Source organism: Lolium rigidum, chromosome 6, assembly GCF_022539505.1.
Source record: "Lolium rigidum isolate FL_2022 chromosome 6, APGP_CSIRO_Lrig_0.1, whole genome shotgun sequence".
Lineage (NCBI taxonomy): Eukaryota > Viridiplantae > Streptophyta > Magnoliopsida > Poales > Poaceae > Lolium > Lolium rigidum.
The window spans coordinates 157,270,470-157,296,346 of NC_061513.1; the positions used below are offsets into that span (position 1 = coordinate 157,270,470).

The following is a 25,877-nucleotide window of genomic DNA, read 5'->3' on the forward strand; positions in this document are numbered from 1 at the left end:
AGGCCCATTTGGGATGCCTATGTCACTTGGCGTAGGCTATGATTGTGATCTCTTGTAGATTATGAAGTTAACTATTGCTATGATGGTATTGATGTGATCTATGCCTCCTTTCGTAGTGTGAAGGTGACAGTGTGCATGCTATGTTAGTTCTTGGTGTGATTGTGTTGATCTATCTTACACTCTAAGGTTATTTAAATATGAACATTGAATATTGTGGAGCTTGTTAACTCCGGCATTGAGGGTTCGTGTAATCCTACACGATTAGTGGTGTTCATCATCCAACAAGAGGGTGTAGAGTCTAGCATCTATCTATTTATGCTTTGTTATGTGATCAAAGTTGAGAGTGTCCACTAGTGAAAGTATGGTCCCTAGGCCTTGTTCCTAAATCATCGCTACCGCTGCTTGTTTCTTGTTTCTTCGCATCTTTACTTCCTGCAATATTACCACCATCAACCACACGCCAGACAAGCACTTTTACGGCGCCGTTACTCTTGCTCATATTTATTCATACCACCTGTATTTCACTATCTCTTCGCTGAACTAGTGCACCTATTAGGTGTGTTGGGGACACAAGAGACTTCTTGCTTTGTGGTTGCGGGGTTGCTTGAGAGGGATATCTTTGACCTCTTCCTCCCTGAGATCGATAAACCTTGGGTGATCCACTTAAGGGAAACTAGCTGCTGTTCTACAAACCTCTGCTCTTGGAGGCCCAACACTGTCTACAAGAATAGAAGCTCCCGTAGACATCACTCCCCTCTAGACTCTGTCTTCGTTACGGAAAAATATTGACTTCGGCTTTTGTTTCGTCCAATTCCGAAAATATTTCCTGTACAATTTTTCTGAAATACAAAACATCAGAAAACAGGGAACTGTCACTGTGGCATCTTGTTAGTAGGTTAGTGCCGGAAAATGTATAAAAGTGCAATGAACTATGAGCAAATCATATACAAATTGATGGAAAACAAGCATGGAACATCAAAAATTATAGATACGTTTGAGACGTATCAACCGTCGTGACCGGCGGTGTCATGATGGTGTTCAACAACGTCATCGGCGATATGGTGATGCTTGTGACCGGCGGTGTCATGGTGGTGTACGGCGACATTGTGATGCTTGTGACCGGCGGTGCCATGGTGGTGTCTGGCTTTGTGATCGCCGGCGTGGCGTTTCTTGTGATGGGTCATGTTAGGTCACCATGTTACCATACATATGAGGCTAAGAATAGCATGCGACCAATCAAACAACGGGATATGTCTTCCCTCTCAAGTGTAGAAAATATCTTGGCGTACTACTAAACAACATGACTGGTCCCGGAGCTACTCGTATGAAACGCGCGATTCCATCTCACTAGCGCAGTGAGGCGTAAAATTGACCGAGGATACCAACCGTTCCCTAGTTTTTATTTTCTCAGATCTGCAGCAGAACGTTGCAATCGAAAGCAAATTTTCTCATAATATGTTGTTATGTTGTCTACTAGGTTCATATGATGCCTTTTTTGTGCGTGATAGGATCACCACATGTGAAAAAAGGTTGACCACAATATTGATCCCTATACAACCAAACAAGCTAAATTTACATCCTCCAACCAAACAAGGCACAAAATAAATTTTTACTCTTTGGAACGCTAGTTTTTATTTTCTCAGATCTGCAGCAGAGCGTTGCAACCGAGGCAAATGTCTGGACGAACGGACGGCTGTGATCACTTGGGGCACGGCTGGCTCGCGAGGGAGACCGTCCGATTACAGGTCTCCTCTCGCGCACCCACCAACCCGGTCTGCCCTGTTCCACACAAGCAGGAAAGGACAGCACACAAGGAAAGCGAGCCGCCGCCGCACGCCGATTCCTCCGCCCTTTCCGTCCTTCCGTTGATCCGTAGGCCTCCGGCTTCCCATCGCAAGCTCCGACCCGCCGACCTCGCGCGCTCCGATGGCCGTTAGCTCGCGGCTGCCCGCCCCTCCCGCGCGTGGCCTCCTCCGCCGCTCGCCGCCGCCGCGTATCCTCCCCGTGGAGCGCGCTCCGAGGCGCCTCGCCTCTGGGGCCCGCGCCGTCTCCGGGAGCCCTGGACCAAGCGGATCGCCCGTGCCCAGGCGGACGCCGGCGCCTCTAGACGCCGCGGCCGTCGCGCCGCCCTCCTCCAAGGCGTCCTCGGCCGCCTCCGCCATCGATTTCCTCACTCTCTGCCATAGCCTCAAGGTAAATCACGTCATGCTCGTTCGCTCGCACGCTTTTTGATACGTCACTCCAAAAGACATTACGTGGTGTACGATCACGCTGGTCGAGTCCTAGCAACAACAAAACAAACTGTGGTAGCTGTGCTCTTAAAACAGGTTTTCAAACGATAATAAATTTGTATGATGATTTGTTGATCCCTGAAGTCTCACAGCGGCTGCCTTGCTATACTGTCTGAAGTGCATGCTTTGTAGTTAGTGCTTGACCATGGCCCGGTTTCAATTCATGCTCCCATGCCTAGAACCATCACATCGCAATATTGCATGATTCGGATGTTCTGCGTTGCTCACACCTGCTCTCATGTTATGCCTCAGACCACTAAAAGGAAAGGGTGGATAAACCATAGCATAAAGGGTCCCGAATCTATTGCTGATCACATGTATCGGATGGCTCTGATGGCTTTGATCGCCGACGACCTACCTGCTGTAAATCGAGAAAGGTCAAGTTTCTCATCACACGAAACTCACATTTTCTCTTGTAATATTGATGTTAACAAATTATTAACCCTATGCTTCTTTTCCCGTTGATCATCACTACTTTGCTTCCTGCTGACGGAACATTTATTCTTTCCGTGACAGGTGTATCAAAATAGCTATCGTTCATGACATTGCTGAAGGTGGGCCAAAAAACATCTTTATTTTAGGACAATCGCTTTACATAATTGTCTACTATGCACTCACGACCATGTATGCTCAATTTGTTCTGGTAGCAGCATAATTTTGTGTTTGTTGTTAATGTGGGACGTTGTATCCCCTCTGTTCTTTTGCATCTTTCAGTTTTCATCGAAGTGTCTCTCATCTGTCTCTACTATTAACAGCTATTGTTGGTGACATCACTCCATCTGATGGCATACCTAAAGCGGAAAAGAGCAGGCGTGAACAGGAAGCTCTAGATGAAATGTGTGAAGTTCTTGGCGGTGGACCAACAGGTATGTCTCCATTTGGGTCATGAAATTTCAGATCATGAAGGATTACAGTGTGTAAACAGAACCGAGACTTACTATTTTGTAGCTGAGGAGATTAAGGAGCTGTGGGAAGAGTACGAAAACAATTCTTCTGTTGAAGCCAATATCGTAAAGGATTTTGATAAAGTAAGAATGATGTTATTTTGTGAACTGTATGCATGTCACTTCTGCCAATGGTTGGAATTTTGTTACACATGTCTAATCGACAATATATATCAGGGTTATCATTTTGTTGTCGATAGTTTAAACGTAGTACACTATTAATACTATTTTTCAAGTTTGGTAGAGAATGCACACTTCATAAACTTGGTACAAGTTCCTCACTCAAACAGCTCACGCATGTGTTGGTTATTCAATACTTCTTTCACTGAGCTTGTATTGACATTGACAACACATGCAATGATTGTGTTCTTTATGATAGATAGCTTATTTACTGAGTCACGGCTTAAATCGGTCCTAAGGAGTGCAATATATATCACTAATATCAGGGTTATCATTTGTTGTCTACAAGCTTTTTAGTTTGAACACAGTACACTACTGATACTTTTTTTCAAGTTTGGTAGAGAATGCACTCCTGGTAAACTTGTTACAAGTTCCTAATACAAACCACTCATAGATTAGGTGGTTATTCCATACTTCTGTTTCCGGGCTTGTAATGACAACTGCGCAATGATTCTGTTCTTGTGAGGAGTGGCTTATTTACAAGTGACAGCTTAATTAAGTACTCCCTCCATTTCATTTTTTGGTGTATTTTTTGTACACGGTGACCAAGGTATTTATTTTTAAGGTGGAAATGCCATTGGTTACAATGATGATTAAATGAAGTAATTATGTGTGGCTAATTAGTGATGCTTCCAATTCGGGAGGGATATAATCGGCCTCAACTGAGATAAAAAAGGAAATACACCTAACAAGTCATAACTCACCAAAAAACAATGCTAAGGAAATCGTTTATTTTTACTGCTCGGTTGGCTGTCGATTAGCGATTAGTAGGCGAACCGGCCGATTAATTAGCGAATTAATTAGTTACTTGGTGAATCAGTCACCCACCGAGTAACGATTAATCCGTCCGATGCACCTAATAAAAAGAAATGGAGGGAAGTAACTCAATAGCTCCTAAATAGTGCAAGATGATTACTTTGGTTTTCTTCCACATATTACCAAGTTCTAAAAACTTCAAAGCACACAAGTTAGTTCATAGATATTAATACGAGTATTATTATTATGTAGATGCTCTCTCGTGCAAGAATATTGTCCTATCTATTCTTATGGTTTACTCAGAGGCATTTATCTACTGCTTGGTCCACTGGATTTCACCTCTTGCTTCAATTATTTTTATTTCAGGTGGAAATGATCCTTCAAGCATTGGAATATGAGAAAGGTATTAATTTGCTGCCGTAGTTGTTTTTTTGTACTTTTAAATTATTATCTACTTGCTCATTTCAAATAGTTTACCTGTATGCGAACTCTTCAAGGGTGTAAAATTCTCTTTTTCCGAAACAACCCACATCTAAATTATTCATGTTTTTATTGCATTTTTTGTAATCATTTGATATTGCTAACTGTAAAACCCAGCGAAACTCGTATCTACCTGGCTTTGGAAAGCACATACTTAGTTACTTACTAGTTGCTACTTTTTTTTGTGAAACCTTACTAGTTGCTACTTAGTTCACAATAACATCATACTACTTGCATCATGCTGCCGAACTCTTTTACTTCAGCCACCCAGCAGTGAACCATTCCTAGTTTTGCACCTGTATATGTTGCCATTTTTTCTCTCATGTATGAATGTGATGTGCTAACCGGTTTATGGGGACTCCGTCCGCCTTGAAAATTTGCAGAGCATGGCAAAGTGCTAGATGAGTTCTTCCTCTCTACCGCTGGTAATGTGATTGATCATTGTTGCAATTGCTATAGAGGCCATAGAAATGTATTTCTCTCCTTTTGTTAAATATACTTTGCAAACATGTCATTGCAGGCAAGTTCCAGACAGAGATTGGCAAGAGCTGGGCTGCCGAAGTGAATGCAAGGAGAACCAAGACATGCGGACAGTAGGAGTGCTTGCTATCTGTTGCTTTATACAGCTACAGAAATGTGCATGACGGGGCAGGTGTGGTTAATCACAGACTCCAGATTCAAGCCAACATCAAGGCAATCTTAATCGATTGCCACGGTTACCGATCGTTGGTTGGGAATAACGGAACGGCATTGACAAAATATCAGGATCCAAGTTTGGTTAGAGCTCAGCGAGTTGAATTTGCACTAACTAGTAGTGTGTACTGAGCATACTGTTATGTGTACTGTTGGTTAGGGGTCCAGGGAATACATTGTTTTTTGTTGAATCGGGAAATAAAAAAGCTTGAGGCTGTTGCTCCCTTCGTTTCAAGTTGTTTTCTCTCAGCTCTGATGCTTGTTAACCATTAGCAGAAGCTTTCAATCTTCACTAGTCGTAAGAGACAAATCATCAGTCACTTTTGTTGTCTTGGGGTTGCTATATTATCATAGTACTAGCCTCTATATGGGTCATCATGGCAACCGATTTTGATCATCATCGTAGTGGCCTCTAGATGGTCATCATGGCGAGCTGTGCCGCTTGAGAAATCAAATAAATGAACTTTCCAAATAAAATAAATAATAAATGTTCGGCCAAAATTCAAGAGGATATTTCGTTCAAAATTTCCAGCGAACTTTCAACTTGTTAGCAAGCTTTCTACAAAATCAGTATAAACTTCCATAGCTGTTGAAGTTTAAGCTTCTTTAAAACCAGGTTTTCTACAAGAACAGCTCAAACACTCTAATTTACCAAATGAACCTTTCCAAGAAATAGTTTAAAGATTTCCACTGGAGCAAATCAAATCAAAACCTCCAACCCCTCAACACCAACAAGGCACTCAAATTCGAAGAAATCAACAAGTATTAAGGTGTTCCCTTTTGTGGCCAGTGAAAGGGAAAATTCTGGCCAAGGTAATTTATAAGCAAAGAGGGTTAAAATGGTCCCGAGAAAATATCGATATCCTATGTGGGGCTAATGATCCATTACTTATATGTTCTTCAGCTCCTCTGGTCAGGCATGGGAAGTAATTAGTTGTGCTTTTGATCTTGGAGCTAGTCTTCTGGATGTTGACCCTATCAGTAGCTCTACAAATTTGCTGGCAGCTCAAAAAAAAAAAAATGGTGCACAAAGCTGCAAGACTGGCCACAATGTGTAATAGGATAGACGCTCAATTCTACCTTACATATTTTAAGGTGTGAAAAGGGAGTATTCATCCTCGCATCTGGGATAGGTAAGTATTTGTTTTACAGGCTGAACTCTGTTTTTTTTTGGCTTTCTTATAACAGGAAGGTTAGTCTTGATTACTATTCAAAAACCAAAAGGCGTGTAGAATGTAGATAAATACTTTTGTTTCCACAAGAGATAAACAAAGGATCAGGTTAAGCAACATTACACTTCGCAATTTTCACTTCATGGCAAAAGCCTCAAGATCTTTACTAGTAGTTCTACAATCATGACCACAAAGTTACAAGAATTACTGATCACTAACTAAACATTATCATCAGCTCAATGTCGCAAAAAAGGACTATTAACAAGTCACTCACAAGCTGCAACTTGCTAAGAAAAAGAATTGGGTTAACTGTGGAACTTCACCAAAAACATTTATATTCCTTTACATGACTACTGGTGCCATATCCATCCTACCTGAACCACCATCTCATGCCAGCGTTCATCGGGTCATGAAGAAAAGGGGTGTAACTGTGGATGTAGGGGTTAACTGTACGGCCAATTTTAAGCCAGATAGCTCTGTGATAGCCAGCGGTGAAAGGGGAATGATACATGAGTTTCAGCAACTGCAATGCCAGATAATAAGAGTGAGATATGAATTTGGTGAGACATTGCATTCTGTCGATGCAGTAATAAGTTTGTCTATAATCTGAAATACAAGCAAACTATCCTGCAAATTCCTCATTTTTCCTTAAACAAAACAAAGTGATGCTTTGGATGAAAGCAGATAAATACTAATACTGCTTCTTTGAAATGTTATAAAATGTAGCTGACGATAAAACATTAGCCATGCAGAACAACAGTTAGTTAGACCAAATGGCATTGTCCAGCTCTATTAACAAGGAGTCTTGCAGCCTACAATTCATTAAGTCAAAACCGGTGACGTACTATACTACCATTATCGGGCATACAACACTACTGAGTGTAGAACCAACCCAATGAAGTTTGTCAAAAAAAAAAAACAATTAAGTTCAACAAAGTAGCAGAAGCAACAATCCCTGCCTAGGTCCTTCTCCAGATGGAAAAGGTATATAGTGGTGTTTAGTCAGTGGCTTGGCACAGCCACTGGAGCATTTGCTTGGCTGGTACTGAAAACATTAATTATTAACTTGGTCTGCTCGTCACCAACCCTGCAATATATTCCCCCTATATTTATCATGTATGCACCCTTGCATGGGATTCACCAAGCCCAGGCTCCAGGAGCATGGGCGGAAAGAGACGTGCCTCAGAAACCAAGTAGAGACTAGTTATTTCCTTTCAAATAACAAGTTGTAGAATAATTTCATGTTATTATGATTTCATGTAATCAATCTCCCCTATATAAATAGGTCCTTTGGGGATCCCTATGTAAAAGGCTAGGCCACAAGTAATAACCAACAAGAATAAACCAATCTAATTCCAAGTGTCTTTCCTTAGGTCCTTACTACCGCCAAGGAGTCTTTGCCCCTCTCGCGGTTCAGACCCCTATCACATTTATACCAATATAGGTGGTATGCAAGTCAATACAAACTCATTAAAAAATTAAGTGTGAAACATGTTTAATTTGCTGTAGAATTCAGTGACCACTTGTTGTGACCAAAAGCTATGTGTCAATCAAGGTCAGTCATGCAGCGGGTTGAACACTTCTGGTGTGATGATAAACAGATCACAGTATTATCTGTGAAAACCCCAACACTCCACTTAACAGTAAACAAGAACTACATAATTTGGAGAAGCTAATCAATGTTTATTAGAAACTAACCTGCCAGTACATGAATGTTTGCATAACATTGCGCTGTTTCCTACACAAGAGAACAATAAGAGTTTAAAGTTAAGTGGGTACTGGGAGGGGGGAAATGAGAAATGAATAAGGAAGGTCCACTGACGAGAACAGGGCTAAGATCAAAAGAAAGCCCAACAAAATCTCTGCATTTGCAATCAGAAAGTTGACTGCAGTTGTGTTTCTGTCAACCCACGTGCAAAGCGGCTCCAGGTATGACCTACATATTAACAAAACAATAGTGATAATCCATTTTCCCAGCATGCTGAACAAGGCAAAATATTGCAAACTAATAGTAGCAGATTCTATCCACAGAAAATGATTCTTCTGAATTTTGTTGGTTTGTCATCATACAAATCTCATACACATAAGAAATCTCAATTTTGTGTTTGACCAAGGATGGACTAGCCATTGCACAAAAGGGATACATATAGTGCTTTGAAGGGGCTCAAAGCCCAGAGATATGGGAGTGTCTTATATAGCATATAACAAAATAAAGAGCCATGATAATAACCTAATGAATATGCAGATCATGCCTAAACTGTTGTTTATTTATCTGAAAAGCTGCAATGGTAACATGAATTGTATATGCATAGAGGGCAAGGCGTTTTGTGCCTACAATTCTGCCAGGTCCATTTACCTGTACAGAGAGGAATTGGTAAAATGGCGCCGCAGAAATCTGGCAACATGTTCGAGTGCCCAACAAATTACCGGTACCAAAACAACTGCCAGAAAAGAATACTTCATCATGCACAAGGAAACTGAGACATTTGGGTACTAGTGAAATTTTGATGTAGAATATAAATAAATACTTCATATGCTTACGCTTCAAGTGTAGTTTAGACGTAACAAACATAAGGCAGTACATGAATGGTATAAAGTCCTTCGATGAAGTGACAAGGTGACCCCATGCCTGAACAGCCTGAGTGTTCCCTACTCTGGGTAGCTGATAGGAAGAGGAAAAGATACTTAAGTTGTGCAAGATATGCAACGTGGGAAGAATAAAATAGTAACTACAACACTCAGTTTCATGTTACTGACCCCATAAAGAGCAAATAAGGCATAACCTGTGGTACAGGTTGTGCCAAGAAGTGACAATCGGTATCCCTTGTATTGGAGTTGTCGTGTTGCCAGTGGAAGGATGCCAATCAACGCAATAATAAGAACCTGTCAAAAAAATGTGTGCAACAAAGAAAATGTGACTATCTAGAGCATTTTGCACACATCAACAAAGTGATTGCTGACATTATAAAATGGAGTTGTCGTGTTGGGAAACTGACACTATAAAATGGATAATCTGAGGCATTCTAGGCAAAACTATAGTAGATGCATTTATGTAGTTCATGGCGAAACTGAACTTAGAACACTGAGTTGACCTGATATAGCACATGTCTAATTGCCTATTGTTGTAATGATCCTAACCATGCAATCACTTGAAGCATTTTGGAACTAAACTTCCATTAGGCAAATGAAAGGTCTAAATGAAGGCATTTTCATGAATGCCAGAGTGCAGACTTGGCTAAAGTGAAATATCCTCAGACAAGTAGTTCGTTCGATTGATCTCACTGACACAATTTAGCTGTCTTTTTACTCTCCATTCAACTAAGCCTAAAAAAAGCTATCTGCTGGTGCAGAAGACTGAGATAGGTCATACACTATCTTAACAGGTGCACCGACGAGACAAGACTACGAATTCAGCAAGGATTGATTTCGGCGTATAAATTACATATGATAAAATAATAGCTGAAGTACATCTGTCCATTTAAGCCATTTACCCAAGCACTAACAGCAAAATGTAATGACCGCTGATCCAACTGCAATGAAAGTCTGCTTCGTGCTGGTTCAGCAGAATCAGTGCCTGCAAAATCTACGAAGATGAAATTGACACATGAAAGTGGCTACAAATAATTAGCTGTTCAGTATAGAGAGATGATATGACACAATAATATGCTTCTTATCACCTGGGTCATGAGGTCTTGCGTTATCGTTAGCTGTTGTAGGTTCTCCCTCTGTCACTGCTGGGGGCTGAGAAGTGCTGGGTGAGGACATTCCTCAGGCAACAAAATCGGGACCTATGACAAAATACAGCATAAGAAATAGGGATAATAAAGGGGGTTTGTTTAGATTTACAGCAGGTATCAGTGACTTGAGTTGATTGGAGCAAAATAGAAACAATCCTAAGTTCCTTGCATAAAAAAAAGGTTGATACAATGATTCCAACAATGTGCATAGTCCTAAAACAAATAAAACACTGCTACAACTTTCATTGCTTGACCCCGCTTCCGATTTTGTATTACGGCAATTTAATATATTCCAACACCTTTCAGGACCGTATATATAGAAATTTTCTAACTAGCTGACTCAGAGTAGTCATAGGGTCCAATGGGCAATGATCAGAATGACTCGAATAGGCACTAACAGAGCAGAATCACAAATCCTATCTGATACTGAAACGCTTGTTTTCACAAAATCGACCACTGAAGAAATTTGATTCTTGTGCAGCATCTTTCAGGTCACCACAAATGAACAAATTGCTTGACCGGTGTGTAGCAAGGATGTAGAGTCACATCCAACCCTATGGAAAGCTAATTATATAGCTGGACCAACTATAGGAACAGAGTACTAAAGATTCTAAATAGAACTAAATCAAACTTGTGTAAATCTCAAGGAGTGGAATCAAACACTTGCTGGGGGCGGTTTTGTTCTAGACAACTTGAAGAGCAGGTTAGCTCTAAAAGATAGCATAACCTACTGCAGAAGCCAAGGGTGCACAGAATTACTTGAGCGGAAGAAGGGGGCGAATCTCTGCACCATTGCTCCGCCGCAGGCTCAAAACCGGCCAAATCGCAAAGAAGCGGAGAATCTGGAGAGACCCTAACCAATCCCTCGCAGAATCAGGCAGGGTTTAGCCTTGCAGCACGCGACCCTACAGTCTCCCTCAAGATCCCCCTCGTGCATCCTCATCTCCGTCAGTCCCGCAAAAGAAAACTGAAACCTTTTTCGTTTATGGCAAAACAATCTTTGGATTTATGTGGCGGGGGCGCCGGCGAGAGGTGCAGTCGTGCGCAATGCGGGGAGGAGCCAAATCGGGTTTGTGGGGATTAGCGAAGTCAAAATAAGTAGAGTACTGCTCCAGTACAGAACACGAACGGAGATGAGGACTAGTGATAAGCAGCACCAGACCGGGCAGAATCTAACCTGCGTAAAATAATCTTGGGCCGTTTGGAACGGAGCCGGCCAGTCGCGGATTCCGACGCAGCGCTGCCGGCAAGGAGAGAGAGGGAGAGGGAGCCCTCCGTGCTCGAATCTGAAGTGGGCAATCCCCGACGCAAAGGCGCACGCAGCGGCAGCACGGGGACAGAGGACGCAGGGAAGAAGACTTGACGCCCTGTCGTCTCCTTCTCTTTTTTTCTACTAGTACTAATAATCTCCTCTGATTTGTGTTTGCAATGTAGGCCATTAATTATGTCGTTATGACGAACGCACACTAGCCCACACGGCACGAGCACGACAGCGACCAGCGCGTGGTCATGGAGGGGCCCCGAGACTACGGACGGGCAGTTCAGAGGGGCAGATCGCAAAATCGGCGGGTTCGATGCCAAGATGCCCCTTTTATTATTTTTCTGTGGCCGAGAAGAAAAGAAGAAAGGTGGAAATTCGCGTGGGGAGGAGCCAAAGCAACCGCACCAGATCCAAAGATTAGTTGAGAGCAGAGCATCTCCACTCTGCCTCCACACAACGTTCAGCGTGCTATATGTTGGACCGTATGGAGACCGGCGGTGCTAAAATGAAGATATGGCCGGTTGACTTATAGCTGTCCTTCCCATAAAAAAATTAAACTGCTTCGGTGATACTCCCATTTTATAGTGCCTACTAGTTGAGTGCCCGTGCGTTGCTACGGACGTATCAATCTGCGTCTTATTAAAGTATGCAATCTTTTGAACGTGTTCTCTTCCTCCTCGGCCCCGCTCCACCATCACATTCCCCCTCTATATAGAACATTCAAAGAAATATATATGACCATTCAACACATTTAAATTTTTGAGAGTCCAAATAAATTCGCATGATGCAATGAATTGCATTACAGATGGACCACCGTCTATCTTTTTTAATAAATTGGGAATACACATGTGTGGCTTGATTTTTATTGAATTTTTAGGCTAGAGAGAATTCGACTAATGAAAATCAGGATTTTCTTAACAGGTCAAAGCGGCCTTAATGGGATACAGTTACCGTGAAGAATTATCGTTCTTGTCTTGTCATTCTTCCATCAAGTTTGGGTTATAAAGTTCCATGAATATTCTTAGCATAATATTTGATTGTTGGCAGTAAAAAATGAGTAACGAAATTAATAACTTGCTATGTGCACTATTTTTACAATATTCTACAAAAAAATGAGATATGTTTGTTGTAACTAAATATAGCCTTCTTATTTGTGTATTCAATCTGTAAAACAAGATCATTTACTGTTGACACAAAACAATGGAATATATTCATATTGCTACTATATGCATATAACCTTTTACTTAACCATACATTTGGTTTCCTTGGAGAACTTGCATAATTCTAGATTAGAATCTAGAGAACTACTTTTCCCAAGGCCAAAAAAAAAAAATCATTCTTGTGTTTGGGTTACATGGTCGTGCCGCATCCAGCTATTCATCCGGCATGACAATGATAAGTTCAATATTCGCCGGCTGCATAGTCCGATATTGGTTGGTTTTTATCTCTACATATATCCAGCTTATACATAATAGCCTATTAGAGCAAGGTCTATTTTCGAGCATCTCCTTTCCTTCCGTGATTTTGCATGGTCTATTCTCTGCCTCTATAGGACATCTAAACAACATGTCACCTACATAATTGAATGTACCTTCATGCTTAGCATTATTTTGAAAACATGACATGTTCCAGAAGTGGCTTTTGTTGTGCCTTCACGATTGTTCCAGCATAACGAACCTGAATATGTTTTACTTGGAAGATGCACAACATGGGAAAAAGAGAACAATAGCTTACGAAACAAACATAAGGATTTTGGAGTAGAAAGTTGGTTCAAGCCTTTGTGTGCATGCAATTGTATATAGAAATACTTTTGTAAATGTGTTTCTATTCTTACAAAGACTTATATTATCTTCTGCATCTTACGCTTGCCTACAAAACCATGGACACAATAAAAGTTGTCAATGTTTAAAACAATTAAATTGTGAAAAATGCCCGAAACCTCCAACTTTCATGCTAATTAGTAAGGATTTCAGGCATCAAATCATTTACAGGAAGAAGCATTTATTTATCAGGAGAAGTCATAAAGGATACGGAATTGGCATAAATCAGCAAATAAATACATTTGAAACATGTCTTCTATGTCTAAAGCATGGCCCATGGAAGCACAAGAAAAAATGGCAGTAAGCTTTCGGAACATTAGAGATATACCTCTCAAAAGATGAACCATGCGACGATGGAACATGCAATTGCTTCCGTTTGATACCTCGCTTGCAAGAACCAGCGCATATGAAATAGGAACAATATAATGAAAATAAACCAAGAATTGACCGCGGAACCGAACATGATAACATAGCTCTTGCCTTTAGTCCTCTCCACACACACATCCTTATAGTCTTTGTACCGTGAACACAGCCCTGGCATATAGTTGCACATATGCAAGCTGTAAGAGGATCAGAGTGAACCATAGTCAAAGAAGATCTTTAAAAAAATATCATATCCGTTAAGCAAATGAAAGCTGCCACTTTACCTCTTTCACAACAGGAAGTGAAAGTCTAGAGCTTGTTCTGATCGACAAGTTCGTTGTCATTCAGCACGCTGCCCCGTATGAGTTCAAACATAGTATATCTCAAGCAAACATCTTCATATGTTGATTTCCTTCTCATTCAACCTAGTTTTTTTGAGCTCACACGGGCATCGGTGTCGAGCCGATCAGCACTCAGCAGTTTAGGGTGCATCAAAAAGCACATGCGATTTACTCGGCTAGCGCGTTAGGTCTTGGCTGGTCTGACCCACACAGATACGGATAGGCGTTGGCAGTTCTCAGATAGACCATCCGGCGTGTAGTGTGGAACACCCAAATATTCACAATCAGCGCAAGAGCAGGAGAGTGGTAGTGCCTGTCCTGTACATATCAACAAGAGCAGCCATGTCAGGATTTTGAGATATACATCATATGAAGATGATTGTTTGAACTCACACGGACAAAACCATGTTGAATGACATATTGTTCTTCCATCATGTGTCTCTTTTCTTTGGCTGTTGGTTCCTACTTATCCCTGGAAAAAGCAAATCCCGCTAAAATGTTAGGACTGGTAGAAGTAGAAATGTCCTCTCCTAGAGTTACAAGTACAGACTGAAGATCTGAACAAATCAAATATAAATGTTATTTATTTATAGCATCCTGCAGGTTCGTGCCATGACAATATGAAGCTCTTCAGTGGGTGTTCCCCGGAGCCGAGTTCGACGGCACCGCACTGACCAAAGGCACCTCAATACCTTTCAAGTGTCAATTACCTAAGCTGAATCATAAAGTAGTATTAAAATTATAAAACCAATCAATATTCTTTGAATGAACCGGTCGACAATTAAGTTCTCTATTTTTCATGCGAGTACACAATCCCAAGCGACTCAATACTGTGCGATTTACCTGGATAATATCTTCTTATGGGCTTTGTAGTGCAGCAATGATAGTCATGACTCATGTGCAAATGGAGTCCTGGAGAGATGGGCCACGCTAAGTAAGTACAGGTGATGTCGCATGCACTGGCGGCAAGCACCTACTCGAAGGAGGAGCCGCTGCAAGGTCTTGCAGAAGGATGATCTAGGTGGTGTTCCCCAACACAAGAACAAATAAATTGTGGATGCCAGTGACTCAGTCAGAAAGAGACCTTCATAGCCACCCTAAACTGCAAATTGCAGCTCTATAGGGATTTTTTTTTGTCTAAGAATACCTTCATAGCCACCGTAAACCGGATCTTCAGACCATAAAAAAAAGTGTGTCCAGGTCAATAAAACTGCTACCACAACAGTGGATGAATCATGTTGGCACCTTGTTATTATTATATAAGGGTTAAAACATTGTACCATCATTTCCAGTTTGAACTTCATAGTGGCATTGCCTTTAGTTGAAAAAAATATGATACTTCAAGGCAGCCTAGCCCATGGAAATCCTGTACCATCATTTTCCACATGTAAATTCTTTTTACAGAGAAATCTTCACAATTAACCAATCTGAAATAAGAAAGTCCAGCACCTACATGACCAGCCTAGCCCGTGGCAATCCTAGCTTTTCTTGCAGTATTAATTACTTCAAGGCCTCCAAGAGCCCCTAACTTCGCCAGTTTAATGTTAATAACATGAGCAAGATTTCCATGCATTATTTTCTTAGCATCAAACAAACTCTAACAGCTTTCATCAGCAGCAACAACAACTCTGTATTTGTCCCATAGCAGAGCCACTCCTATTTCTGAAACCAATGGCAAACTCAGTAGAAGAACAACATAACCTCGAATGACCTTGCAATATAAAACCGAAATCAACACCTCTAAATTGTCTGAACCAAACAATTAACCCCAGATTTTCCAAAGCATCAAGCACAAAAAATGCACAAATTAAGTTAATTACTCTCAGCTTTGCCAAGGCAGTACCTCTGGAGAAGGACCTCATGACGGTTGATGGCTTGCTCTGGAAGACGACGCCATCAACCTCCTCAACCTCTCATCTCCGAACTGTAAATCGAACACCCCCTTAACACGAGTGTTTATCTGCTCGACAGTTTTTCTTTGATGCCAAAGCACCACTGGGTGCATCTCCAACCACCAAACAGAGAGGACCTATGCTTGTGTCCAATGGTGGGACTCGCGCATCAGGCGAACTGGTGCTAGGCAGCGGCGGAATGTAGTGTGGGAGAACCAGCAGGGTAACGCGGCGTGTGTGGAGCGAAGCGGTGGTATTGCCTTATCCTAGTTAGTAAAGATAGCAAAAGTGCCCGTGTGTTGCACCGGTAAAAAAATTCTCAAAGACGGGAGAAATAAATACTCAAAAGCTCCAGCAACGATATCATCAACGATGTTCAGTTGTCCACCTATTCACAACAAACATCATCAATCCCAAGACAGTGGGCTAAGTCATTATACTAACAAGCCGCTTCGCGATCCCACATACTTTCAACTGTACCGCCAAGACATGAAAGAACGAAATTTCTAATAGATACTTCAGGCATAAGCGATGCACCTTCCCACAATATAAAATGTATACTCATCTTTTAGAACTGTAGCATGACTACAACCTACAGGGTGAAAAGGTGTGTTGTTCGGAGGTGACAACCCAAACTCTCTCAAATTATATTTACCTACTAATATTGATAATTTACCATGTGGGTATAGAAAATCACTATGTGAGGTTCGAGTGTCTGAATAAACTGCTATTATAACTGTGACATGACACAAGTAAATCAAGGAAGTTAATTTCAATGTGAACATAAATAAGGCCAGTGCAATGCCTGAAATATTTCAAATATCACCTCAGGTTGCTGCCGAGAGGAGGCAGAAGAGGGGCACCAGGCGGTGGCAACAGGGGACCAGTAGAACGGCGGAAGGCAGAGGTCCTAGGCGGCGCGTGGACTGGGTGTCGGCAGCGGGAGACGGAGGACGCGCGCGGCAATCCTCTGCATGAAGAGCGAGACGACATGGATTATGCGTTCCTGAGGGCCTTCTCCCTGGCGGCCTCCTGAAGGCGCACACGTTGGCCTCGTCTTTGCCGCCGGCTTCGAGCGTGGCCTTGGATTCCTCGATCTCGAGCGAGTCCTTGGTGGCTGCGAGACGCTCGCCTAGGCCCTCGTCCGTGGCAGCGCGGAGTGGCGCGACGAGGGCGACCCGGCAAAGACGGCCGGCACTGCGGACACAGAGTTGCGCGAGTTGGGTGGGGGTGGGGAGCGGCGTCGCTCGGCGGACGGTCTCTGGAGGAGCGTCATGGGTCACGTCAGAGGGCAATGTTGGATTCGGAATGGGGCAGGAGGCCGCTTGATCATCTTTGTATGATTGATTGATTCCCTACGCTAGCTAGCAAGGAAAGATACATATACGCTGCAAGAAAGATCCTATATTTAATTTACATTAATTGAGATTTGGTTTGATTGATTTCATTTGTGGCAATTACGCTGCGAGAAAAGATCCTGTATTTAATTTATATTAATTGAGATTTGGTTTGATTGATTTCATTTGTGGCAAGGAGAGAAAAAGGGATCGGTCGATGCTGTGATTGAGTGGGATATGTATCCGCCGGAGCGGGCGCGTATCAAGAATCCCGATCGGACGGTGCATCACGTTGGAGTCAAGTAGTGATTAGACGGACATGATGTTCCTAATCTCCTCCACCAAACGCGTTGTATGACGTACGACCAACTCGAATATAATAGTAAAGATAGTTTTTTTTGGCACGGAAATTACCGCAAGAGTATTTTTTACGTAAGACCCATAGCTAAACGATTTGAGATTAACGTAAAATTTGGGAAATCCATATTTTCCTAACTTACCATAATAAATTTGGGAGCTGAACGATTTGGGAGCTGAACGGGGAGGGGGTAATTGAAAAAAAACTAAGCTACAGTCATATATTCTGAAACAAATACCAAAAATCTATAGGCACTATAAAAAGGAACGGAGGGAGTACATCGTCCCCATCGATGTTGTTATCGTCGGGCTCCTACTTCGACACGTGTAGTAGCTGCTGCTACAACCCTAGCCAACGTCGCCGCATCTATGATGACTGCTCGACGGGTCGGTGTCGCTGTCATCTTCCGGGTCAACGAACAACCCAAGGCAACGTGCGCGCTTGGCCTCCTCGCGGCGGTGCTCTGTCGCCGACCACGCCTCGAAGAACTCATCCGTCTCCTTGATCCGCTGGCCCAGAAATTCTTCCGGGTCCTCCTCCACCTCCAGCTGGAGGCCCCCTGACTTGTACTTCGTCGGCGGTGTCCCCTCCTTCGCCTTGCGCTTCGGCTTCACGAGCTGGAGGCAGCCGCAGGGAGGAAAAGGTGTGCGGCGGTCGTGGATGACGATGCTAATGCATGTACAATGCATACATGGTAGTTTATTATGCTAAAATCAATATTATTTTGCAATTTTATTGCATTTATTGGTACTAACATAATAATAGTTGAAAAGGTGCACAAATTAATGTTTTACACTTTGTTGTGTAGGTAACACACAAATATGAAAGGGAACTCCTTATTATGGCAAGATTTGGAGTTTCCTGAAATCTATCTTTGCAGAACTATTTTAAAAGATTCAAATAAATATGCACGAATATGAAACCAAATGGAAAAATGCGAAACAACACAGTTGTGGGAATTTTTACCCTGATGCTTCTTGATATAAAGTTCCTAAAAAGCGAAGTCCGAACGTGACTTCCAAAACCTAATTAGTGACTTTATGGGTTGGGCAGAGGGAAGTTCTAGGAATGTTCTAGAGATGCCTAATAGCTCTTGGATCAAATGAGCATCCATCACATGACCTAGACTGCATCTCCACCTCTATATATTGAGGGGAAACACTATTTTTTGGAGGCTCCTATCCATTGTGACGAAAATCCTCCCTCTAGAGGTGTATTTTCACATGTTATATTAATTCATGATTAATTACAAGGGATATTATTATGGGGACCTTGAAACTTACAGTGGTAGTTGGACTCTAGGTCTTAATAATTCCTTTGTTTCCTCGTACCAATGGTCTTATGATCAATCACTAGAGGTGTATTTTCACATGTCTATGGCTGCACTTACTTATGGCTCATCTCTAAAAGAAACACGAAAAAGACTATCACTCAACTTCACTAATTGTGACAGGAAAACAAATAAAATAATAATTTTCCCGAAGACTTGTGCCCTTGAGTTACTTCACCTTACTTTAATTTACTTGTTTTACTTTACTTACACTAGTTTTACTTTCTGCATTTATTTTGAGCACTTTATAATTTTCTAGTTGATAGTAAAAGGTACCTTGCACACTCTAGTTCATTGTTTTGCATGAAGGGCCATATAAGTGGGTCATAGGATTTTAGAGAATAGATAGTTTACCTTCAACTCTTTCTAGGTTCGACACTTAAATACTAATCAAATTGCACTACGGTGATCCCCAGACTTGGGGGTTATCAAGATACTTTTCTGGAGCCATTACCGGGGAGCATATCTCTAAAATTCGGTTCTTTTTTACATTGCATTTAATTTTACTTTCAACAACTAAGACATAAAAAAATACAAAAAAAATGTTTAACAATGAGATTGAAGAATTACTTTTTAAATATGTTGAAAGCTTGAATATTCCTCATTGTAATAATGCTTTGAATGTAAGAAATCATGTTGAGAGTGTCAAGCAAGAACAAAAAAAGGATGAAGAGGATTATAAAAGCATAAGATTGGGGATGCACATGCCACCCCAAGAAGAGAATAAAGAAGAACAAGTGTACAGAGAATGTAACACACAAATTCCCATGAACATCCCTTCTCATATTATTAAAAATGATGAATATCCTTACTACCTTATAGTACTCTATGTGATACAATTATGTCTAATTTATGGGAGGATTATGATAAAAAAATATAGATGATGTCATAAGTTCATTAGATGATTTATCTTTATGTGGCGATTCATATCAAACCTGTTGTTATTTGTTCATATATAAAATATATGACATAATTAATTGTTAACTCTAACTCATATCAAAAAGTAAATTCTACCACATATCAAAAGTAAATTCTACCACATTATATGCATTGGATCCCAAAAACTTGTTGTTATTTATTCATATATAAAATTCCTATGCATATGAAGTGAGCTAGAGTTAAAAGTTAATTATTTTACGTTTTATGGTTGATGTTTGGGTTCCTGGGATGTCGTCGTGGTGAATAGACAGATGCCATAGGATGGCTTGAGTTGGGGCCGAATGTGCGCTAGAGGATTCGGGGGAGGGTTTTGGTAACACGGGGATGAATTCCGGATGGATTACCGGTATCTTTGTTGATGAACTTGGCCTTGACCAGAGGTTGAAGAAGCACAGTACAAGCACTATCTCTCACTTGGGATCTCTCTATTGCCTCATCGGTTACAGGTTACCTTCTCCCTTCATTCCTTAGTTACCCGCGCAAGGGTGTGCATTGATGTCTACGCACGCTTCTATTCCTGTCGATAGTGTTGGGCCTCCAAGAGCAGAGGTTTGTAGAACATCAGCAAGTTTCCCTTAAGTGAATCACCCAAGGTTTATCGAACTCAGGGAGGTAGAGGTCAAAGATATCCCTCTCAAGCAACCCTGCAATTACGATACAAGAAGTCTCTTGTGTCCCCAACACACCTAATACACTTGTCAGATGTATAGGTGCACTAGTTTGGCGAAGAGATAGTAAAATGCAAGTGATATGGATGAATATGAGTGGTAATAACAATCTGAAATAAATATGGCAGCGAGTAAACATGCAGTAGAACAGTAAATAAACGGAGATTCGATGTTTGGAAACAAGGCCTAGGGATCCTACTTTCACTAGTGGACACTCTCAACATTGATCACATAACTGAATAAATAAATGCTACTTTCTACACTCTCTTGTTGGATAACAAACACCATTCATTGTGTAGGGCTACAAAAGCACACGTCAAACCGGAGTAAACAAGCTCCACAACATCCGGAGTTCATATTTAAGTAACCTCTAGAGTGCATAATAGACCGTTGCAATTTAGACCGAGTACTAACATAGCATGCACGCTGTCACCATCAGCTATGAAAGGGGCAATAGATCACATTAATACTATCATAGTAATAGTTAACTCCATAATCTACAAGAGATTACAATCATAACCTATGCCAAGTACTACATGATGCACACACTGTCAACATTACATCATGGAGGAGGAATAGACTACTTTAATAACATCACTAGAGTAGCACATAGATTAATAGTGATACAAAGCTCATGATCACATAAAGATCACACCATGGGAGAGAGAGATGAACCACATAGCTACCGGTAGAGCCCTCAGCCTCGGGGGAGAACTACTCCCTCCTCATCATAGGAGACAGCAACGGCGATGAAGATGGCGGTGGTGCCGATGGAGATGCCTTCCGGGGGCAATTCCCCGTCCCGGCGGCGTGCCGGAACAGAGACTTCTGTCCCCCGAATCTTGGCTTCGTGATGGCGGCGGCTCTGGAACTTTTCTCGTATCGTGGCTTATCTTTTTAGGGTTTTCGCGACAGAGGCTTTAAGTAGGCGGAAGGGCAGCCTCGGAGGGGTCATGGGGGACCCACACACTAGGGGGGTGCGCCCCCCTTGGCCGCGCCGCCATGTGGGGTGGGGCCCCCTTGGCTCCCCTCTGGTCCCTCTTCGGTGCTCTGGAACCTTCCGTGGAAAATAGGACCCTGGGCGTTGATTTCGTCCAATTCCGAGAATATTTCCTGTGTAGGATTTCTAAAACCAAAAACAACAGAAAACAGGAACTGGCACTTCGGCATCTTGTTAATAGGTTAGTTCCGGAAAATGCATAATAATGACATAAAGTGTATATAAAACATGTGAGTATCATCATAAAAGTAGCATGGAACATAAGAAATTATAGATACGTTTGAGACGTATCAAGCATCCCCAAGCTTAGCTCCTACTAGCCCTCGAGTAGGTAAACGATAAAAAGAATAATTTCTTTAGTGACATGCTACTTACATAATCTTGATCAATACTATTGCAAAGCATATGAGATGAATGAAGTGACTCAAGGCAATGATCTATAGTTTGCTAATCAAATAGATAACATATAGCAAAACTTTTCATGAATAGTACTTTCAAGACAAGCATCAAAAGTCTTGCATAAGAGTTAACTCATAAAGCAATAAATTCAAGGTAAAGGCATTGAAGCAACACAAAGGAAGATTTAAGTTTCAGCAGTTGCTTTCAACTTTCAACATGCATATCTCATGGATAATTGTTAGCACAAAGTAATATGATGAATGCAAATAAGCAAGTATGTAAGAATCAATGCACAGTTGACACAAGTGTTTGCTTCTAAGATGGAAGGAAGTAGGTAAACTGACTCAACATAAAGTAAAAGAAAGGCCCTTCGCAGAGGGAAGCGGGGATTAAATCATGTGCTAGAGCTTTTTAAGTTTTGAAATCATATAGAGAGCATAAAAGTAAAGTTTTGAGAGGTGTTTGTTGTTGTCAACGAATGGTAGTGGGCACTCTAACCCCCTCATCAAACGAGACTTTCAAAGAGCGGCTCCCATGAAGGACGTTATCTCTACCAGCAAGGTAGATCATCCCTCTTCTCTTTTGTTTACACATGTACTTTAGTTTAGTTTTTATTTATTTATGGATGACACTCCTTCCAACCTTTTGCTTTCACAAGCCATGGCTAACCGAATCCTCGGGTGCCTTCCAATCATTCACATACCATGACGGAGTGTCTATGTATTTTAGTTTTATTTATGGATGACATGTAGGGATTCGTAGCATAGAAAACAAAAAATTTCCTACCGCGAGAACGCAATCCAAGCCAAGATGCAATCTAGAAGATGGGAGCAACGAGGGGATGAACGAGACTAACCCTTGAAGAATTCCAAAGCCTACAAGAGGAGGCTCTCGTTGCTGCGGTAGATGATCACTTGCCGCTTTCAAAAGCGCGTAGAAGATCTTGACGGTGCCACAATCGGGCAGCACCTCCGTACTCGGTCACACGTTCGGTGTTGATGAAGACGACGTCCTTCTCCCCATTCCAGCGGGCAGCGGAAGTAGTAGATCCTCCTCGGAATCCCGGCAGCACGACGGCGTGGTGGCGGTGGTGGTGGAGTTCTCCGACAGAGCTTCGCCTAAACTATGTTGGAGAGAGAGGTAGGAGGGAACCGCTAGGGTTTGGGAGAGGGGGCGTGATTCGTCTCCGACGTATCGATAATTTCTTATGTTCCATGCTTGTTTTATGACAATACCTACATGTTTTATACATACTTTATGATAATTTTATGCGTTTTCCGGAACTAACCTATTGACGAGATGCCGAAGTGCCAGTTCCTGTTTTCTGCTGTTTTTGGTTTCAGAAATCCTAGCAAGGAAATATTCTCGGAATTGGACGAAATCAACGCCCAGAGTCTTAAAATCCCACGAAGCTTCCAGAACACCCGAGAGCCGCCAAAGGGGAGCCCTGTGGGCCCCAGATGATAGGGTGGCACGGCCCAGGCCTTGGCCGCGCACCCCTAGTGTGTCACCGCCTCGTCGACCCTCCGACTCCGCCTCTTCGCCTATTTAAAGGTCCCTGACCTAAAACTTCGATACCGATTGACGAAACCACAGAAAACCATCCAGAGCCGCCGCCATCGCGAAACTCCAATTCGGGGGACAGGAGTCTCTGTTCCGGCACGCCGCCGGGACGGGGCAGTGCCCCCGGAAGGCTTCTCCATCAACACCGCTGCCATCTCCACCGCCATCTTCATCACCGCTGTTGTCTCCCATGAGGAGGGAGTAGTTCTCCATCGAGGCTAAGGGCTGTACCGGTAGCTGTGTGGTTCATCTCTCTCCTATGTACTTCAATACAATGATCTCATGAGCTGCCTTACATGATTGAGATTCATATGAGTTTTGTATCACTATTCATCTATGTGCTACTCTAGTGATGTTATTAAAGTACTCTATTCCTCCTCCACGGTGTAATGGTGACAGTGTGTGCATCGTGTAGTACTTGGCGTAGGTTATGATTGTAATCTCTTGTAGATTATGAAGTTAATTATTGCTATGATAGTATTGATGTGATATATGCCTCCTTCATAGTGTGATGGTGACAGTGTGCATGCTATGTTAGTTCTCGGTGTAATTGTGTTGATCTATCTTGCACTCTAAGGTTATTTAAATATGAATATCGAATATTGTGGAGCTTGTTAACTCCGGCATTGAGGGTTCGTGTAATCCTACACAATTAGTGGTGTTCATCATCCAACAAGAGGGTGTAGAGTAGTCCTATTATGTGATCATCGTTGAGAGTGTCCACTAGTGAAAGCAGGATCCCTAGGCCTTGCTTCCAAGCATCGAATCTCCGTTTGTTTACTGTTTTGTTGCATGTTTACTCGCTGCCATATTTTATTCAGATTGCTATTACCACTCATATACATCCATACTACTTGTATTTCACTATCTCTTCGCCGAACTAGTGCACCTATACATCCGACAAGTGTATTTGGTGTGTTGGGGACACAAGAGACTTCTTGCTTTGTGGTTGCGGGGTTGCTTGAGAGGGATATCTTTGACCTCTTCCTCCCTGAGTTCGATAAACCTTGGGTGATCCACTTAAGGGAAACTTGCTCGCTGTTCTACAAACCTCTGCTCTTGGAGGCCCAACACTGTCTACAAGAATAGAAGCACCCGTAGACATCAAGCACTTTTCTGGCGCCGTTGCCGGGGAGGAAAGGTAAAAGGTACTCACACTCCGGATCTCGGCTACTAAGCTATTTTCCGGCGCCGTTGTAAGTGCTCGAAGCTATTTCCTTTAGATCCTGCAATTGCATCTTTTTGTTTCTTGTTTTACACTAGTAAGGCATAATGGAAAACAACTATGAGCTTTTTAATTTATTTCCTAAGTTAAGACATGAATTGTGTGATGCGAAAATTAAAGAACCTATGGAACCTCATTTGCATGCTAGTAGCAATGTTATTGGTATGAACGCAATCACTGCTAATGCTATGGATAAGTCTAAGCTTGGGGAAGCTAGTTTCTGTGATCTTTTTAGCTTCCCATCTTTAGGGGAGAAAATTTGTTCTGATAATGCTTTATCTCCCATATGCGATAACTCTAATGATACTTGTGATATTTTAAATCCACCTACTGCAAGTACTGCTTTCGAGATACCCATGAAAATTATTGGACGTGTTATTGATAACCGTTACGAAGGGGATGGAACTGTGCATCCTGGCGATCATTTACTATTTTTGCATGAATTATGCGGGTTATTCAAGTGTGCAGGTATCTCTATGGATGAAGTGAGGAAGAATCTATTCCCTGTTTCGCTGTCTGGTAAAGTGGCACATTGGTATAAATTGTTGAAGAATAGTCATTCTCTTGGTTGGGAGGAAATTGTATCTCTCTTTTATTCTAAATTTTATCCTCCTCATGAAGTGCATATTGATAGGAATTATATTTATAACTTTTATCCTCGTGATGGAGAGAGTATTTCTCAAGCGTGGGGGAGATTGAAGTCACTAATGCTCAAATGTCCCATTCATGAGCTCCCCGTAATGTTATTGTTAACAATTTTTATGCGAGGCTTTCGGGACAACACAAGGACTATCTCGGATGCTCGTTCGGAGGGATCTTTCACAACCAAGGAGGTTGAAGCTAGGTGAGATCTTCTTGATCGGATTGAGGAGAACGCTGAAGGATGGGAGAACAACAAAGGTGAAGAGTCAGGTATAAATTATGATTACGAATGCATTGAAGCTTTTATGGATACTGATAAATTTCGAGATATGAGTGCTACTTATGGTCTTGACTCTCAAGTTGCTGCAAATCTTTATAAAGCCTTTGCTTCTCATTTTGAATTGCCTAGGAAGAATTTTGATAAGTATCATGAACCTTTTAAAGAGGCTTGCATGAAGAATGAAATTGTTGTTAATGATTGCAATA

At 41.9% G+C, this 25,877-nt stretch overlaps 2 protein-coding genes and 1 long non-coding RNA gene across 4 annotated transcripts; 1 reads left to right on the forward strand and 2 right to left on the reverse strand.

Moving 5' to 3' along the window:
• Positions 1-1,914: 1,914 nt before the first annotated feature.
• On the forward strand, positions 1,915-5,579 carry LOC124665503 (5'-deoxynucleotidase HDDC2-like; the record flags this gene model as incomplete). The annotated part of the gene is given in 8 exon segments (XM_047202909.1): positions 1,915-2,193; positions 2,544-2,668; positions 2,808-2,845; positions 3,047-3,157; positions 3,240-3,319; positions 4,538-4,574; positions 5,035-5,076; positions 5,172-5,579. Coding segments are annotated over 8 exon segments (777 nt in total). The 3' UTR covers positions 5,249-5,579.
• A 1,046-nt stretch (positions 5,580-6,625) lies between these two features.
• On the reverse strand, positions 6,626-11,600 carry LOC124665434. Of its 2 annotated transcripts, none has more exons than XM_047202850.1 (9): positions 11,431-11,600; positions 10,194-10,304; positions 10,008-10,099; positions 9,274-9,399; positions 9,058-9,178; positions 8,873-8,957; positions 8,339-8,452; positions 8,215-8,254; positions 6,626-7,039 (listed from the first exon to the last, which is right to left on the reverse strand). In XM_047202850.1, the coding sequence occupies exons 2-9, from the start codon at positions 10,279-10,281 to the stop codon at positions 6,887-6,889; spliced, it is 819 nt and encodes a 272-aa protein (XP_047058806.1). In that variant the 5' UTR covers positions 10,282-10,304; positions 11,431-11,600; the 3' UTR covers positions 6,626-6,886. The 2 variants fall into 2 exon arrangements, with proteins under 2 accessions (XP_047058806.1, XP_047058807.1); XM_047202851.1 differs by having other exon boundaries at positions 10,008-10,090; positions 11,431-11,598.
• Positions 11,601-12,987: 1,387 nt separating this feature from the next.
• On the reverse strand, positions 12,988-14,686 carry LOC124659929. The gene is made up of 4 exons (XR_006989746.1): positions 14,432-14,686; positions 13,982-14,356; positions 13,663-13,894; positions 12,988-13,087 (listed from the first exon to the last, which is right to left on the reverse strand). It is a non-coding gene; the product is annotated as an uncharacterized LOC124659929 (long non-coding RNA).
• Positions 14,687-25,877: the final 11,191 nt, after the last annotated feature.